General features: G+C 40.3%; 1 protein-coding gene across 9 annotated transcripts in view; it reads left to right on the top strand.

Moving 5' to 3' along the window:
* The window catches only part of UNC5C (unc-5 netrin receptor C), a 346,384-nt gene that overhangs the window by 242,578 nt on the left and 86,398 nt on the right, over positions 1-17,408 (top strand). For all 9 annotated transcript variants that reach the window (XM_039541742.1, XM_039541740.1, XM_039541748.1 and 6 more), the window contains one exon: positions 310-453. In XM_039541742.1, coding sequence (XP_039397676.1) covers positions 310-453 — 144 coding nt within the window. The remainder of the gene's footprint in view (positions 1-309; positions 454-17,408) is intronic.

The raw sequence follows: 17,408 nt of genomic DNA, 5'->3' as shown, positions 1-17,408 counted from the left end.
TGGAGCTACTCTGGCTTACGCTAGCTGAGGATCTGCCCAATGTTTAGATGTATTGTGTGTGTGTGTGTGTGCGCGCGCGTGTATACATGATATAAATGAGTCTTGCAAAATATTCTCTTGTTCACTCACCTATAATGTCGTTGTTTTTCTTAACAGTCTCCTCATGATAAGGGCTGTTGAGTAGATTATCAGCCAGGGCTCAGAAGAGTTTTACAAGCATACTCGCATGCGCTCTCTCTCTAATATATTACTCTGAACAATAGCTTCACCAACTCTAATACATTCGGGATATTAATTGTATCCTGACAGGTTTGATTGTTCGGGAAGTGAGCATTGAGATTTCCCGTCAGCAGGTGGAAGAACTCTTTGGACCTGAAGATTACTGGTGCCAGTGTGTCGCTTGGAGCTCTGCCGGCACTACTAAGAGTCGAAAGGCCTATGTTCGCATTGCATGTGAGTACCTCTTCTCTGGGGTGAAGTGACTCTGGGTTGTTTGGGTGGGGACTTTCGCTTTAACCACACACACTGAATAGGCCTTGAATCTTCTGTGGTGGTTGATGCAGCATGTCAGACTTCAGACTACCAGTATTGCACTTAGATGTGTCAGTTCATCATTTCTTCTGTTTCTGAGAGCCAGACTTGCATCTTCCTCCCTCCAGGTCTATAAAAAAAGAGAGCCAACAACAGCAAATCATTTGTGAAGTTCTGCAATGATCCTGACCCAAGGAAAGTATTTGCAGCTAATAGGCTTGAATTTATCAAAGCAAACCCTGTGATGGGATAAGAACAATTCCCTTGTGTCTCTGCAGCCATTTAATAATGCTGCTTTTGCCTGACAAACAAACAGAGACCAAATTTAGCATATCACTGTAATCAGAGAGGAACTATGATAGCAAACATAGGCACCTTAACACTTAACATTTCATCCTTGCTATGCATGGTTATTAATCTCAATATTTATTTTAAATCCTTTCTCCACTCTCACTCCACCCACGGAAAAAAAAGGACAACCAATCTCCAGACAATAGCGCCTCAGTTGACAATACAAATATTTAATGTTCATTAATTTTCAAAAAGGGCTTGTCTTTGTAATACAGCATTTACAGCGGGGATTCCCATTTCCCTTTCATGCGGATTAAGTGAGTTTTATTTAGTACAATGCAAGCAAGCTGCGTAATTCAGAAATCATTTCACCTGCCTTTGGAAAAAGGAACAAAGAAACATCGTTTGGTGTACCCACAGCTGGATACTTGTCTGGCTTGTCTATCCTGAATATAGCCTGACATTTTAGAACAAGAGAAGAGAATTCCTCTTCCAGAAAAAAAAACATCTTCCTTACCAACACCTTTAAGAAGGAAGACTAATGAAGCACTGTTTGCTTATCATTTTGCTATGAAATAGTGTCATCTCAAGCCATTACAAATGGCTTTTTAGGACTCCATCCTGCTCTCAATGAAGTCACTTGGGTTGAGGCTGCTGAGTGCACTTACAAATCGAGCCACTTTTATTTACATGTCTAGGTACAGATTTAGGAAGCTAATGTAAGTACCCAAGTTGAACACTTTGACCTAAGCTACTTGACTAGAAATGGATCTTGCCTACAAATTTTTGATATTGAGATGGATCTGGAGAAGAATCTCCTCAGAGTTCAGTGGAGTTTGGATGCAAGGTTTTGGCCTCGTCCCTCATACAGACACAGACTACTTGTAATCAGTTTATCAGATATTATTGCATCAGATAATAATACCTGGCTCTTACGTTATGCTTTTCATCAATAGATCTCAGAGTAGAAGTCAGTATCATTATTAGAACTGAACTCATATAGAAGTCAGTATCATTATTAGAACTGAGAAAATTTTTAGACTAATAGTTTATTCACCAAAAAATAAGTCTTGGATTGACCAAAACTATTCATGATTTGGGGTTGAATTTAGCAAATAGTTTTGACCAAAAAAAATGGGGGAAAATCAGAAAAAGTCCAAACATTTCATTTCAACGTTTTTGAAACAAAATGTTGTGACTTTTCATTTTGAAACACTGGTTTGTTTAGAAATTTAGCTAGACTCAATTTATTAAAACAAAGATAAAAAAATCCACAAAGAAAATAAAATATTTTGTTTTGAGTTGCACAATACAAGTCATTTAACCTGAAACAAAACATTTTTGCTTTTTCGTTTTGGCAAGAAAAGTGAAAACAATCTGTTTTGGGTCAAACCAAAACAAATTTGTTCTCTTATTTTTATTTTGGTTCAACTACAGAACCGAGAAATTTATTATTCACTCAGTTCTAATAATTGTCCTGTAACGGGTCGGACTCACCCCCCACGGCGCCTCCTGCTGGTCACTCCGGGAATTAGCTCAGTCCAGCGTTCGGAGCGCCCTCTGCAGGCCGGTGATCCACCTGTTTACTATTGGTCCCGTGTCCCTCCCAGGACCCTGGTGCCCCTTTGACTGAGTCTCCCCCTCCCAGGGGAACCCCCACCCCACTATCCCCACTTTGCCTCAGTAGTGGCTACTGCCAGTCATTATCTAGCCCCACACTCTGGGGCAGACTGCAGTATCAGCCTACTCATCACAGGCAAAGGGGTTTGGACCTGCTGCCTTGGCCTACCCCTGGGTTGCCCCTTGCAACCCCCCAGTACCTTTTAGCCCTCTGCTAGGCCGCAGCCTGGGGCTTTCCAGGCCAGAGCTCCCCAGCTCCTTAGCCTGTCCCCAGCCCTGCTTCCCTCAGGTACTTGGTCTAGCTCCCTGCAGCCAGGCCCATCTCTCTCTACAGGCAGAGAGAGTCTGTTTGGCTTCTGGCTTCCCTGCCTTCTTATAAGGCCCTGTTGCTCTGTTTGGGGCGTGGCCCCAGCTGCAGCCACTTCCCCAGTCAGCCCAGCCAAAAGCCCCTTCCCAGGGCTGTTTTAAAGCCCCAAAGGGCAGGAGCGGGTAGCCACCCCGCTACATGTCCCCATTTCAAGGATGGGAAAATTGAGGCCCAGAGGTACATTGACTTGCCCAACGTCCCCAGCAGATAAGTGGCAGAGTGAGGGGTAGAACCTGAGTCCCCTTCTAGTATTTTATCTGCTCCTTAGGTCATGGTGCTCTTAGGAGTAGTTAGGTACTTTGCTATCACAGCAACGAGTGCACTATAAATATCTATATAGACAGAATCTGCATTGAATCCTAATTTCCCCTGGTTCTGGAGTGTTTCATACATGGCATTTTGTACTGAATCCTTTTCTAGGGGCAAACAAACATTTGTAGAGTTCTCTATGGTCTTTCTGACAGGAAAGCAGTGAACTTTAACTACCCATTCCAAATGTTAGCACTGTGCTTCAGAGAGCTTTAGCGATGTTTCAGCAGCTTTTTTAGATTACAAAATCTGTATTAAATCACCAAGTAGATTTTGGTGCCCTGCCAGTTAGCACTTGACAGATGGCCATCACATTTACTTCAGTTAAGGGTTTGAATGTATATCAGATGAAGATAACAGGGCAATGTTAAAGTTACAGATGTGTAATTGCCTTTCATGAAATTAGAGATATATATATATATATATATATACAGCAACTGCACTTTAGCCGAGAGTCTGTCAGTGATTTCATCATAAACTTCTATTTTCAGAGGCTTGTAACTTAGCTGTAAAAAAAATCATTCTGGGCTGAAAATTGGCATCCAAGATCTTTGCTTGTGATTGATATTTTTGACCACGTTTGAGAGAGAGAGGGAGAGAAAATCAGTCTAGTAATTTTTATAGTGCTTAAGTGTATTTTTAAAAATGGAGGAATTGAGCCTATGAACTTTCAGTTTTGCTTTTTTATGATTTTTTTTGCATACTTTCCCTTGATTTGGGGCTTCTTGGACAATTATGGCCCAGGCCTGTAGCCTCTATTCACGGGACTAAGAGCTGCAGTGTTGGGTATTTAGCCTGCAGATTTATGCTGAGCAGCAAAAGCACAGTCACAGAAAAATCATCTATTTTAAACTACAATTTTTTCAGCTGGCCTCATAGGTAAATAATAAATATTTGTATGGACTCTAAACACATACAGTATGTACATCAGTGAGTGGAGACAGTATTGTCTAAAAGGTAATAATTAGCCAAATTTTAGGCTCAGTTATGCCAGTGTTAATCCAGAGTCACTCAGTTGATTTCAGTGGATTGACTCTGAATTGACACCAGCATAAGTAAGACCTATTTCAGCAAGATACTTAAGCACATGCCTAACTTTAAGTAGGTCCCACAGGACTATTCCATTGCTTAAATTCCAGCTCAAGGATCAACAGCCAAGGTCTGCACCGTGCCAAACCTGACTGTTGTTTTCCTGAGACTTTTCCTACTCCAGCCCTATCAGGCTTCTGCTCTATCACACTTGTGAGTAAACCCTTCCTTAAGGCCCAGAATCCCAGGCTTCTACTCTTCTGAGTGTCTTCTCCTTTCCCTCTCTAAGCCCAAAGAGTGACTGCCATCTCCTGCCCTCACTTCCTGACCTTATACCAGCCCTGCCTGCCCCTGCCCAGCTGGTCTTCATCCCCACTCAGTGCTTGATCATCAAGACTAACTCCCCATCGGGATGGCCTATCAGGTTACTTAACCCATCCTGGGCCACAATAACCCTCTCCGGTATAGTGTGGGGTGAACACCCCGTCACACCTGTCTAGACTCGATTTGAAACATAACTAAACATTCAACGGTAGCCATACCCATACAACTGTGAAATCTCAAATCCTACATCCTCTGGGCATGCCAATGTAGCTGTGCATGATGACATATCACTAATCAGAAAGAGCAAGTGTGCCAACATTTAAAATAGGCAGTAGGAGGGTCCAGCATTGCTGCCTGAGGGAATGGTTACCCAAGAAGTTTATTGCAGTGCAGCTGCACCACGGCTGTAAGCTCTCTAATGTTGGCATTCTAAGCCAATGGGAGAGAGCTCTTCCATCAGTTTAATTACTACAGCCTCCACAAGTGGCAGTAGCTATGTCGGTGGGAGAAGCTCTCCTGCCAACATAGCACTGTTCACACTAGTTTGTATGTCAGTGTAACTTACGTTGCTCGGGGTGTGTGATTTATTCACACTGGTGAATTTCACAAGCTGGTGCATGTTGGGGAACCGTGACCCGGAGCACCACTAAGTTAGGAAAAAACCGTCCTTGTGCTGTCCTGGTCATTATCTGGGACAAGCAATGGGCGGGGAGGGTCCTTACACTCTCCCTCATATTGTGCACCTGCATAGAATCCCTGCAGAATCTGGCCCTTAAATTTGCCTGCAGTAAGCACACAATGCTGAGTTTTGAAGGAAACAAAACACAACACAACTCTCTGCGGGGTTATGACATCAGGCCAGACATTTTTCATTTTTAATAAGTACAAAAAAGTGAAGGCTAATATATCTGGGGGAGGGAAACCCTACAGTGCTCTGTGTGCAACAGTTACTTCACATTAATAGCCGTAGCTGGTGATTTCAGCACAAGTCGTACCGTGCCCTGATGACATAATTAGCCCTTTCTAGCATGTTCAAAAGAAAGATTTTTTTTTTCCATTCTGGCCCCCAGTGTTATTGCTTTGCAGGGTTGTAGAATTATTGTGTCCTCTGGAGGACCAGTTCTGAAGTCCATTAAAACAAAAAAAAAATTGCATTCAACATCTCTGTTCATTGACCGTGTAATAGAATTAACTGAAAAGTAATTTGAAAGTGTGAAGAATGTGCATCCTGGAAAAGCAGCTTGTATTTATTTAATTCAAGGTCAGGCATGTGTCGTAAAGGACATAACAACTTAGTCGATGGAAATTCTCTGTAAAAAGTCAATTGAAAAATCACATCACCCAAGTAGAGAACTTCAGTTGGTCAAGAGGGAAGGCATCTTTACATTTGGAGTAAAGAGTGATGTTTTTCAGAGGGATACACGTGCTGGAAATTTAACCTGGAAGTGAAACTGACTCAGAACTCAAGGTTGTGACTTGTTTCAGTGTGTAGAACTGGGTGGTGTGAAGTCTGCAGCTTTGGACCATTTGTAATTAAGGTTTGGACCATTCTCATCTATCAAGGTTATTCCTGAATAGTGGAATGGAAAATCCATGATTTTCCCTGGAATTCTTCCACTGGAGAGTTTGATCTCCCCTCAACAAAAAGACTAGAAGGGGTTCACCCTTGTAAACTGGCAGATTCCCTAGGATCTGTTTAGACCTGAAAATCCTAGGTATGTTAATTATCTAGCAAATGGAAAAGCAGGATGAATAATAGTGGAGCTGGAGAAATGCAATTCATTGTCTGGGATACATGATATTAGATCAGGGGTCAGCAACCTTTCAGAAGTGGTGTGCCGAGTCTACATTTATTCACTCTAATTTAAGGTTTCGCGTGCCAGTAATACATTTTAACATTTTTAGAAGGTCTCTTTCTCTAAGTCTATAATATATAACTAAACTATTGTTGTATGTAAAATTAATAAGGTTTTTAAAATGTTTAAGAAACTTAATTTACAATTAAATTAAAATGCAGAGCCCCCTCCCGACTGGTGGCAGGACCCGGGCAGTGTGAGTGCCACTGAAAATCAGCTTGCGTGCCATAGGTTGCCTACCCCTGTATTAGATGGTGTAAATACAATTTTCCTCATCATTCTAGGTAAACCCTAGCTATATTGACTCTAGGAGGTACTCAGATGCTTTGAAATATTAATGTACACTGGGCCTAAAATATACTTCTCTTACTGAATTAAGAGACTGTAGCTTTATGGAGAGAAGACAAAGGAGTTAGGATAGTTTTTTCCTTTCATTAAAAAAAATCCCAAACCATGCATTATTTTAAAACTAATATTTGAAAAATGTTGATCTGATTATATGGATAAAATCCTACATTCTCTGCTTGAGCAAAATTCCTGTTGAGAGAAATCAATGCGAGCTATGCCTATGTAACCAAGAATAGAATTAAACCCGGCAACGGTTTCACTTGATAAAGACTAATTAAGTATTGCAGGATTTGACCTAAATTGTGGGCCAGTTCCATAACTGGTGTCATTGACTTTAGTGGAGCCAGGCCAATTTACCGCACCTGTAAATCATATCTTATCAATTTACAGCGCAATTGAATAAATGTGAAATTGAGCTGATTATCTTCTCACTGGTACCAGTTTTACACGGGTGTGATTCCATTAGATTCATTGACGTTGCACTTGATTTGCCCCTGAAAATGTACAATCACACTCAGGGCCAGTATCTGTATGTCCAACTTCGAGTTGCTGAAAACCTGCTGCAAGAAATAACTAGCTTTCCTCCTAATTTCATCGGAGGAGGCTTTTTGCATAATGAATTTAGATGTCTTCTCATTTTTGGCTCGTTTCCAGTGTCTTGGAAACAAATGGAAACTTAAAAAAAATATATTGCTCTTTTCCACTAAGAAATCACTATTTAATAAGGAATGGTGCTTATTAAACTTGTATTTAATTGTATATTAGTTTTATATAGAATTAACTAAAAGCCTTTTTTTCCAGAATTGTTTTTTTTTAAGACGGGAGATTAAATAGTAGCTTATATACATGTCTCATACTGTATACAGATAAGATTAATGTGGTACAGGAAAGTGGATTGGTTTATGTGATGGATTATCTCCACTTATGTTGGACAGAAAGACAGATGTGAAAATAATCACACATTCATTACTGGCATCAGGTAGTGAACCTTTTAATTCTGGGGTTCTGTGCTCATACATTATGTTGCTGAATTACCTATTTTCCCATTATTTTCATATCCCAGTGTTCTAGCACCCCAGACAATACTGTGAAGAGACAGTTCGATTGCCTCCAAAATATTAGAGAGTAATGTATTAGTTATAAGATCTGGGAGAAAGGGGACAACTAGGCGGGGACATTTAAAAGAAAGTCAAGAACACACGAGAGTGTGAAATATGAAAAAATGAAGGGAATTGGTTAAACATGGTATGCGTACATTGGGCAGTACTAAAGAGGGGGCCTGATTCCTTCTTCCCTGCAGCTTGAGTAATTCCCAGTCAATAGGCGTTACTTGTATCCTGTGTGGAGAGAACTGAGCCTCATGGTCTCTAGTTGAGATTACTCTTGAGCTAAAGATGGACCTCCTCCATCACGAGTCACAGAAAGAGAAAGAAGGCATTTTAGAACTCATCATATGCATTAGCTCATTTTACATATTCACTACACTAGAATCATTCTTGTCAAGCAATTTTTTCTAGCAGGTCTATATCTCTTTCAAGCTCTCTCATCTCAAAATATGTATACTTTTCTCTTTGATACATATGGCTTTGGTTCTGCAGTTAATGGTAAATTAGTGCATTTACAGCCAAGTGTAACCAAGACAGTTTTGAGTATGTTCCATCTTTAAAACAGACCAAAAACTGAATATCTTTTTCACTGGACATTGCATGAAACATGAATCCCACCCAGTCTACCTTGGAGTAAACCTAGATAAATCTCTCACCTGATCTTAACCACCTGAGGAAAACTGCAGCGAAGTTGAGGATACATAACAACCTTCTAAGCAAACTGGCCAGCACTTCGTGGGGAGCCAACACTCAACCTCTCGGATCATCTGGTTTAGCCCCTGTGAGTCTGCAGCAGAATATTGTGCTCCATCTGGCTCCATTTGTCTCATGTCAAGTTCGGTGACACACAGCTACTCTCAACTATGCACATCATACCTGGGACAATTCAACCAGACTGGTACCGTGGCTCCCTATGTTAAGTAACATCACTCTTCCACACATCCCCCATGAGGACACTACTGCCAGTTGGTTGAGAATATCAGGACAAACTCAAACTATCACTTTCACAGACCTCTTCAACCACCCAAGGGTGTGGTTTTCAGCAGCCATTGTAGACCCATTTGCCCTGCCAAGATTTCTCCACGACATTGATTTGGCATGAAGAATGGTCTGCAGCTGACATCAGAAACCAGTCTCCTATAACTGACCTGACCATATGTGTACATGGCTTTGATTTTCCATGCCAGTCATGGGTCCTTCTGAACAAAATTTCGAATAGGCTAAGTTCAACAGACAGCCAGTCTTCACATCTGGGGCCAACAAGAGGATTCCACATGCAGCTGTGGCCAAAGGCAGACAATATCACACATTATGATGACTGCCATCTGACCGGATTTCATGATGGTTTGAAGGCTCTGCTCTTCACTGAGAAGGCTGCCACAAACTGGCTTGGAAAGCTCCACATGCACTAAGAAAAAGGGTTATGATTAGGATATATAATAAATGCAAGCCTTAGGGTTTCACAATATTGAGTTAAAAACACATTGAATTAAAATGGACATTAATGTCATTGTTAGTATTACTTTCATTTAACAAATCCCTGAATTTGTGTGTGTTAATACCTTTCGGGGGGGGGGGGGGAGCCTTGGGGACGTCCTGCATATGTTGTCATATCTCATACAAATCAATGTCTTGCAACAGAGCCTGCTTGAACCCTGCAGGGGATGGAAATATAGCAATCAAGAAGTTAACTAAAGATTTGTACATATATTTCTATAGCGATAGTCTGCTGCTAGAGACAGATTAATGAATCAGAAAAAAAGTGTTTATGCAGAATTTGGGTGTTTTGCTTACAGAAATGCCTTTAGAGTTCCTGTATAGTATAACTTTAGCTTCACAACTAATTGCAAATGCACACCTAAAATCACTAACTACTACACTTCCTTTGATACATTTATGCTCTTCAAAAGACCACCTGCCAGTGCTGTGAAAAATTCAAGGTTTTTGTTTTATGCTTTTTTCCAAGGTAAAACTGAACCTACTGGTTTTATGGATTTTTAAAAAAAAATTTAACTTCACATTCACATTTTAATTATTAGAATATATAGTTGAAAAAATACTAGAAATATTAGACTCTGCTTTCAATTTCTAAATGAAAACTTTGAACCTTCTAAAATGTTAAAATGGAAGCGATGAGAAAACTTATTATGCCTATTAGGAAAAAATAAAGAGGTTTAGATTTATTTGGAAGCTTAGGCCAGGTCTACACTACAAACTTATGTTGTTATAACTACATCGTTCGAGGTGTGACGAATCCACATCCCTGAGCAATGCAATTTTAGCAACCGAACACCTGGTGTTCTCCTATCAACATAGCTACCACCTGTTGTGGAGGTGGATTAACTACGCCGACAGGAGAAGGTCTCCCATTGGCATAGGAGAGTCAACACTTAAGTACTACAGTGACGCAGCTGCATCAGTGCAGCGTTTTAAGCGTAGACCTGCACTTAGAAGGGAAGGGGAATAGATGGAGCCATTGGTGATTGTAGAGAGGGGTGTAGTAAGTAAGTGGAATCAACTATCATTGAACTGTAGGGAGAGTGGGTGGGGTTGTGAACTGTTAAGGGAGCAAGAATCTAGATACTTTTGAAAGATGGGTAGGCATCAGATCAGTTCTGTGTAAAGATGGCTAGCTCATATTACTTTTCAGTCTTTACGGTGCTGAATTCATTCGGTGGCTTTTCCTTTCCTCATTCTAAGTGTAGTAAATCTGAAAGTTGCTGATCAGTTATGAAATGGGTGATTGTCATATAGGAATGTATCTGACTCAACATGCCTGAAGTTGAAGGAAGTAGTGCAAAACAAGCATTAATCTGAGAAAGGGCAGACAATCCGACTCTTCAGATTCTTCAAGTTCAAATACTGTCCAAGTTGCTGAAGATGCCATCGAAGAATGCAAAGAAGTATGGCAAGAATATCTTTGCCTTTTGCTCAAATAACAAAAATAAAATGAGCCAAAGAGGAGAGAACTTCTTGAGTCCAGTCATCCTAATTTCCCCACCTATGGGTATTCAGCATACAATCTAAACTTCATTGAGAAAGGAGCATCTAGCACATTGTACGTTCAAAAATTATTCTGATGCCACCATCAGCCTGGTTGGTTGACTGAAAAAGGAAGATTGATGCTCCAGCACCCACTGACATTCAGTGGAACTCTCAGGAAAATCGTGGGCCGGATTTTGAGTTCTATTACAGCAATTGTGCACCTGTTTGCACAAAACTTTCTGAAGCCAGAGGATCTAGTCAGTGGAAGATTCCTCCTGAAAAGGCAACTCCTTTGGCTTCTTTGCCACACTTCCACTGGCTGCAAGTGTTCGGAGCATGACTGAGGAAAGGGTGTTTTTCTGGGGCATCCCTACATTGCAGCACTCCTCAGCTACTAGAAGTTGGGGACCATTGTCAGCTGGTGTCATTTAAAGCAGTCTTTATGCAGGGGACTAGGATGGTGCAGATCTGGCCTCGGTATTGCGTTGGAGGCACAAAGGGATCTCTTATTTCCCTCCTCTTCAGCTGTGCTTATTGTTCTTTGGGCACAGCTGAGACTGTGGTCCTGTCTCTCTACATTTACATCAACTAGAAGGTCTGTGTTGAAATTTGCACCGAGCATGAGGATGACTTTGATCAAAACACAGCATGCGTTTTACACAAGGGGCTCTCCAGAGAGAGGCATGACATTTATAAAAGCAATTGATAGAGGTTTCAGAGGAATTTGCCAGATTACAGGCTGATGAGACTAGTGTCACAGTCTCACTGGAAATCTGGTTTGATCTAAGTAACAATAAAGAACTGGAACCACACAAGAACAAAATCAAAAAATAATTCAGAGACACTATGGAACCTTTCTATTACTCTAGCCACCAGTGCAACTGATCTCAGATACAAGGGTCATAGACTCAGCTGTGAACAGGAAGAAGTAACTGAAATGTGGCTGATGGAACAGAGTCCTGAGTTTCCTTTTTCTCCTCTACCCCTTGAAACTGAAAATCCAGATTTCAACTCCCTAATCCGTGTTTGCAAAAGGTGGTGTCACAGTTTTGTCCCAAGTAGTGGAAAATTATAGAAGGAAAATCATGGAAGACAGGACAACTGAATTCAGAATTTTGTCAATTGGAAAAAGACCTTCACTCCTGTCCACCTCGCACGGCGTCACTCATACATAGTTGGAAAAATAAATATAATATGTAATTCATTTTCATGAGTATGTGATTTATGGTAACCTGATTAGCTTTTGTGGGGTTGAGGGAAATTAAAACAACACTTGTCCTTTCATCCTTTAGAACTTTTGTCTTCAACAGAATACAAACTTTATTGCTCAAATTTTTCTTACTCGTGTCTCCATTAAATAAGGTTAAAAAAACAAAAACAACCACCCTACACACACTATCTCTTGTAGTAAAGAATTTTCATGTTCTTAAAAACTTATCTCCCTTAATGCATCTCTGCAAAAGGCTGCTTCTTCTCTTATATGACATCAACCCATACTAAATCAAAGTTGGGTGAAAAAGAATGTTTTAAAAAGCCCTGCTCATTTTCTGAAGACGTTGGTATGTTTGTTTTAGAGGGAAAATCCTAGTTAGAGTTACTGGAAAGAGCACAAAACAGAAGTGAGGAGTCTTTAAGGTCTGCCAAGGGCAGAAATCCATCTTTTCCTGACATTAATGCTGCATTGTTCTGTACATTTCTGGTTTACATCTAATTCCTGGCTGACAAGTGTCCGTTTTTCATGCTTATTCATCAGTCACCCTTGCATTACCACTGCCTTGAAGGCGTCTGCCCTGCCTCTTATCGCCTTTCTCAGAAATGATAAAGGATATCCTTAAAGTTTTACCCACCCACGCATCACAGTAAAACCCAGAACTACAATGAAGGAATAAAACAGTTTATAAAAATAAAAAAAAACAAAAATGGAAAAAAAGGTCATTCTTTGCTGACTGCAAAGATGAAAGCTAAAAAAGAAAAGGAAGCAGAATAATACCAGGAGTTAAAATGATTTGTACACAGAAACTGTTACCTTTGGGAGATTAAAAATATAATGTTTGAGTTGTTTTTAGACTGAGGATGCATTACACTTGGAATTTAAAACTGAGCCTTTTAAAGATGCTTCACAAAAAGAGCTATTTTTCCCCTCCAAAAAGCAAAGAAATTCAGACATGGGTTTACAATGAGAGATTGATTCCTCCATTCTATTAGTCCAGTTTTACAGCAGTGGAAAACTATTGATTTCAACACAGTTGTGAATGAGGCCCTCTGTCCTGATTGCAACAGATTGTCCCTAGGTGTTTCAGGAGTCTCAGAATGGTGTCTTGCCCCAGTGCGCTATGTGTGTGTTTTGTACTATGCCTGTAATACGTGGCACAAGAACAGTCATTGACTTCACTGGGACTGCACATTAGTAAGGAAAGTCGGGTTTGGCCCAGAGTCGCATCCCAGAATTTTAATCCTTAAACCTGAATTTCTTTCCATTACATCACACCGCGGACAGGAGGGGGAAGAATAAAAATATCTGTTGTACAGGCTAAGAGTTCTAGCCAAGCCAAAACCACTTCCACAGAAGCTCCAAGGTGACGCCCCACCTGCAGCCATGAAAGTTGCACCTTTGGAAGCAATTATTTATGTAGTGCTTACATTGTGCAGCTGTATGAGCCATCGCCTTTTTGATTCTCCCAAGCCTGATATGGCTGCTAATGCAAGAATCAGGCTTCATGAGAATGACACCAAAAAGGTATGCTAATCTCCTAGCATAAGAAGTGGATTCTTCCTTTTCTGATCTAATCCGCCTTGGAAGAAATGTTAAGGGTCCTGGAGCTCGGGCTCCAACCCAAGCCCAGACGTCTACACAGCAATGAAACAGCACTGTGAGCCCTCTAAAACCACAGACAGCAAGAAAATGAAGATTGGAATCAGAAAACAGCAAATGGAGAACTGTAAGAAAATCAAAATATTTTCACGAGGGGTTTTTTTTAAAGGCCATTTTTCATCAAAAAACTGATTTGCTCAGAAACAGCCCAGTCTTATACCAGTGGGATGTATCTAGCTGGACGCAATAGGTGCTAGAGTCACTTACATGAGCTCTCCATCTCCTCAATGTTTGTAAAAAGCCTAAATTAGAACTTTTGTTTGTTTGCTCTTCACAGCAAGCCAGCTTTATGCTTGGATAGTTAAACATACTGCACAACCAGTATCTGTCTGCAGCTATCTGGTGACTCTATGGATTGGGAGGACATATATAGTTCTGGATGGATAAAGCTCTAAGCACACAGGATGAAGTTGACAGAATGGAGTAGAAGAGCTCCATATCTTGTAAATACACAATTATGTACTTTTTTCAAATGAGTATTATTTACTTGATAGTCTCTAATAGCTCCTTTGAGAACATTCCCCTCTATTATGTCAGACCTGTACTTAGAGTATTTTTTAGTTTGCAGATCATTGACCCACTGTAATGCAGTGGCGTTTTCAAAATATTACCGCATATTAGGTCACTGAGTGATGTGGAGCTTCATGTGCATTAATCCTGCCCGGTAAAAACTCTACTGAAATTTTGAACACGTACTGCTCACACTCATCTGTGCCACCTGTTTATAATAATCAGAAGAAAGCTTGTTTGTGTACTAAATGTAATTATTGCACGTTATGGGTAATGTATTTTAATTTGTAAGTATTAAAGCATTGTTTTAAAAACAAAGCATTTTATGAGATGAGGAATATTGTGCATGTGTATGTGCGTGTATACATACATACACACACACACAATATTCCTCATCTCATAAAATGCTTTATATATATATATAGTTTGTGTGTGTGTGTAGATGTATCTAATATATATAATCTCTCTCTCTCTCCCTCTATATATTTTGTGTGTGTGTATAAAAGATTATTGAGTGAGCTTCAGATCTACATTTAATGCTTTGGAAGGGAAATGGGAAGACATAAAACAATATGCCGGGGAAGATTTAGGATTATCTATCTATCTAATCAAGTTACACTGCACTCATTGTGGTATCTGACAACCTGAGATTTATTATTTGATATTTATGACAGTATACTACTATTATTAACACTATATTCTCCTTTTATCTCCTAGTTTTAATATGAGGGCACAATAAAACCTGTTGTAATAGTTCCTAAATTGTATTTACGTCGGCGGTAGAATCATAGTTTCATAGAAATGTAAGACTGGAAGTGACCTTGATAGGTTATCTAGTCCAGTCCCCTGCACTGAGGCTGGACTAAGTATTATCTAGACTATCCTTGACAGGTGTTAGTCTAACCTGTTGCTAAAAATGTTTAATAATGGAGATTCCATAAACTCCCTATGTAATTTGTTCAAGTGCTTAACTATCCTTACAGTTAGGAAGTTTTTCCTAATGTGTAACCTAAATCTCCCTACCTGCAATTTAAACCCATTACTTCTTCTCCTGTCCTCAGTGGATAAGGAGAACAATTTATCACCCTCCTCTTTATAACAACCTTTTACATACTGGAAGACAGTTATCATGTCCCCTCTCTGTCTTCTAATCTCCAGACTAAACAAACCCAGTTTTTTCAATCTTTCCTTGTGGGTCATGTTTTCTGGACATTTAATTATTTTTATTGCTCTCCTCTGGGCTTTCTCCAATTTGTCCACATCTTTCCTGAGATGTGGTGCTCGGTACCGGACACAATACTCCAGCTGTGGCTTTATTGGTGCTGAGCAGAGTGGAAGAATTACTTCGCATGTCTTGGTTGCTTCTTTTGCAATGGTATTCCATTGTTGACTCATATTTAGTCTGTGATCCACGATAGCCCCCAGATCCTTTTCTGCAGTACTCCTTCTGAGGCATCATTTCCTGTTTTGTATTTGTGCAATTAATTATTCCTTCCTAAGTACGGTATTCTGCATGTGTCCTCACTGAATTTCATCCAATCTATTTCAGACTATTTATCCAGTTTATCAAGATCAATTTGAATTCTAATCCTGTCCACCAAAGCATTTGCAATCCCTCCAAGATCGGGATCATCAGCAAACTTTATAAGTGTGCTCTCTATGCCATTATCCAAATCATTTATGAAGATATTGAATAAAATATATTAAATACATTTGCTGGATGGAGGCAATGCATCTCCTTTGGGAGTGTCTTTATAGATGCATAAAACATTAAACTCTATTTTTGTATTTTACTCAACTAAATACAGTTATTAATTTTTGCTTGTTTAAAATCTAAAAGAAAAACTGAGAATGCATTGCACTTCTGAAGTACCGTTACTCTGAAGGACTCAACATTCTTTACCAACATGAATGGATTAAACCTCACAAACACCCCTGTGAGGTAGTTGGTGTTATATCGTTTTTTATGCTGAGCAAACTAAGAGCTTGTCTTCACTTTCAGTGCTACAGCGGCTCCTATGCTGATAGGAGAGCATCTCCGGTCAGCCTAGTTAATCCACCTTTCCACGAGGTGGTAACTATTGCAATGGGAGAAGTTCTGTAGTGTAGACCTGGCCTAAGGAGGTGAAGCAAACAGAGAGATTAGTCAACATTCCCAAGGTCATGTAGCTAGTCCTCAGCACAGCCAGAAATAAAATTAGCAAGTCCTTTCTACCAGCCTTCTTGCACCAACCACTAGACAGCACCAACTTCTAGTTCAGGGTACGTTTTTCTGCTATAGTTTTAAGACCCCTGGAAAGCAAGATTTTATTGAGAACCCTAAAAACAACACACTTATAGTAGTGCTGCACAATGTCTTTTCTAATTCTCCAAAACTATGGCTTGTAGCCACAGCCCTGCACTGGGTGTGGCATGGATGCACACCAAGTCAGCAGCAGCTCTGGCAAGAATATGCCACAGGAAGCTCTGAGCATATTGTGCCTCAGGGAGCACAATGTTTTCTGGTGCTTACTGCCCCACCTGTCAAAGGGGTTCGTTGTCCATTCCCCTCTCTGCACGGGATAGAGAGGGAGCAGAACCGTAGCCCGGTTTTCTTTCCTCTCAGCTCCCTGTGCAGGACAGCGATGTTAGGCCTTGCCTATTCTAGGAAAATGTATCAGTTTAACTAAATGAGTTTGTTTAAAATGTTACCAAATAAATTACCAACTTAAGCTAGGTCAATATAACCAAGGGCTAAACTGGTTTAAGTACATCAACATTACAGCTTTGTACTGGTTTAACTAGACTGATTTTTAAATCCAGCTAGTTAAACAAGCACACTTTCCAAGGCCCCCTTTACACTACAGGGACTACAGCAGCATAGTTATGGCACTATAGCAATTCCAGCATAACTCTATAGTGTGGACGCAGCCTATGAGGGAAAGGGTTTTTCCATGGCTGTAGGAATGGCACCTCCCTGAGTGGTGGTAGCTAGTTCAATGGAAGCGTTCTTCCACTGACCTCGCTGTGTCAATGCTGGGGCTTAGGTCGCATAGTTACAGCACTACGGAGTGTGGATTTTCCACACCCCTGAGCACCATAGCTATGTTGAGCTAAATTTTTAGTGTATACCAGACCTTAGTATCGATAAGGCCTTAGTCCAGTGATTCTCAAACTTTTGTACTGGTGACCCCTTTCACATAGCAAGCCTCTGAGTGCGACCCCCACCCCTTATAAATTAAGAACACTTTTTAATATATTTAACACCATTATAAATGCTG

Source organism: Mauremys reevesii, linkage group 5 (assembly GCF_016161935.1).
Source record: "Mauremys reevesii isolate NIE-2019 linkage group 5, ASM1616193v1, whole genome shotgun sequence".
In the NCBI taxonomy this organism is placed as follows: Eukaryota; Metazoa; Chordata; order Testudines; family Geoemydidae; genus Mauremys; species Mauremys reevesii.
This window is presented reverse-complemented; position numbering and strand designations above follow the sequence as displayed.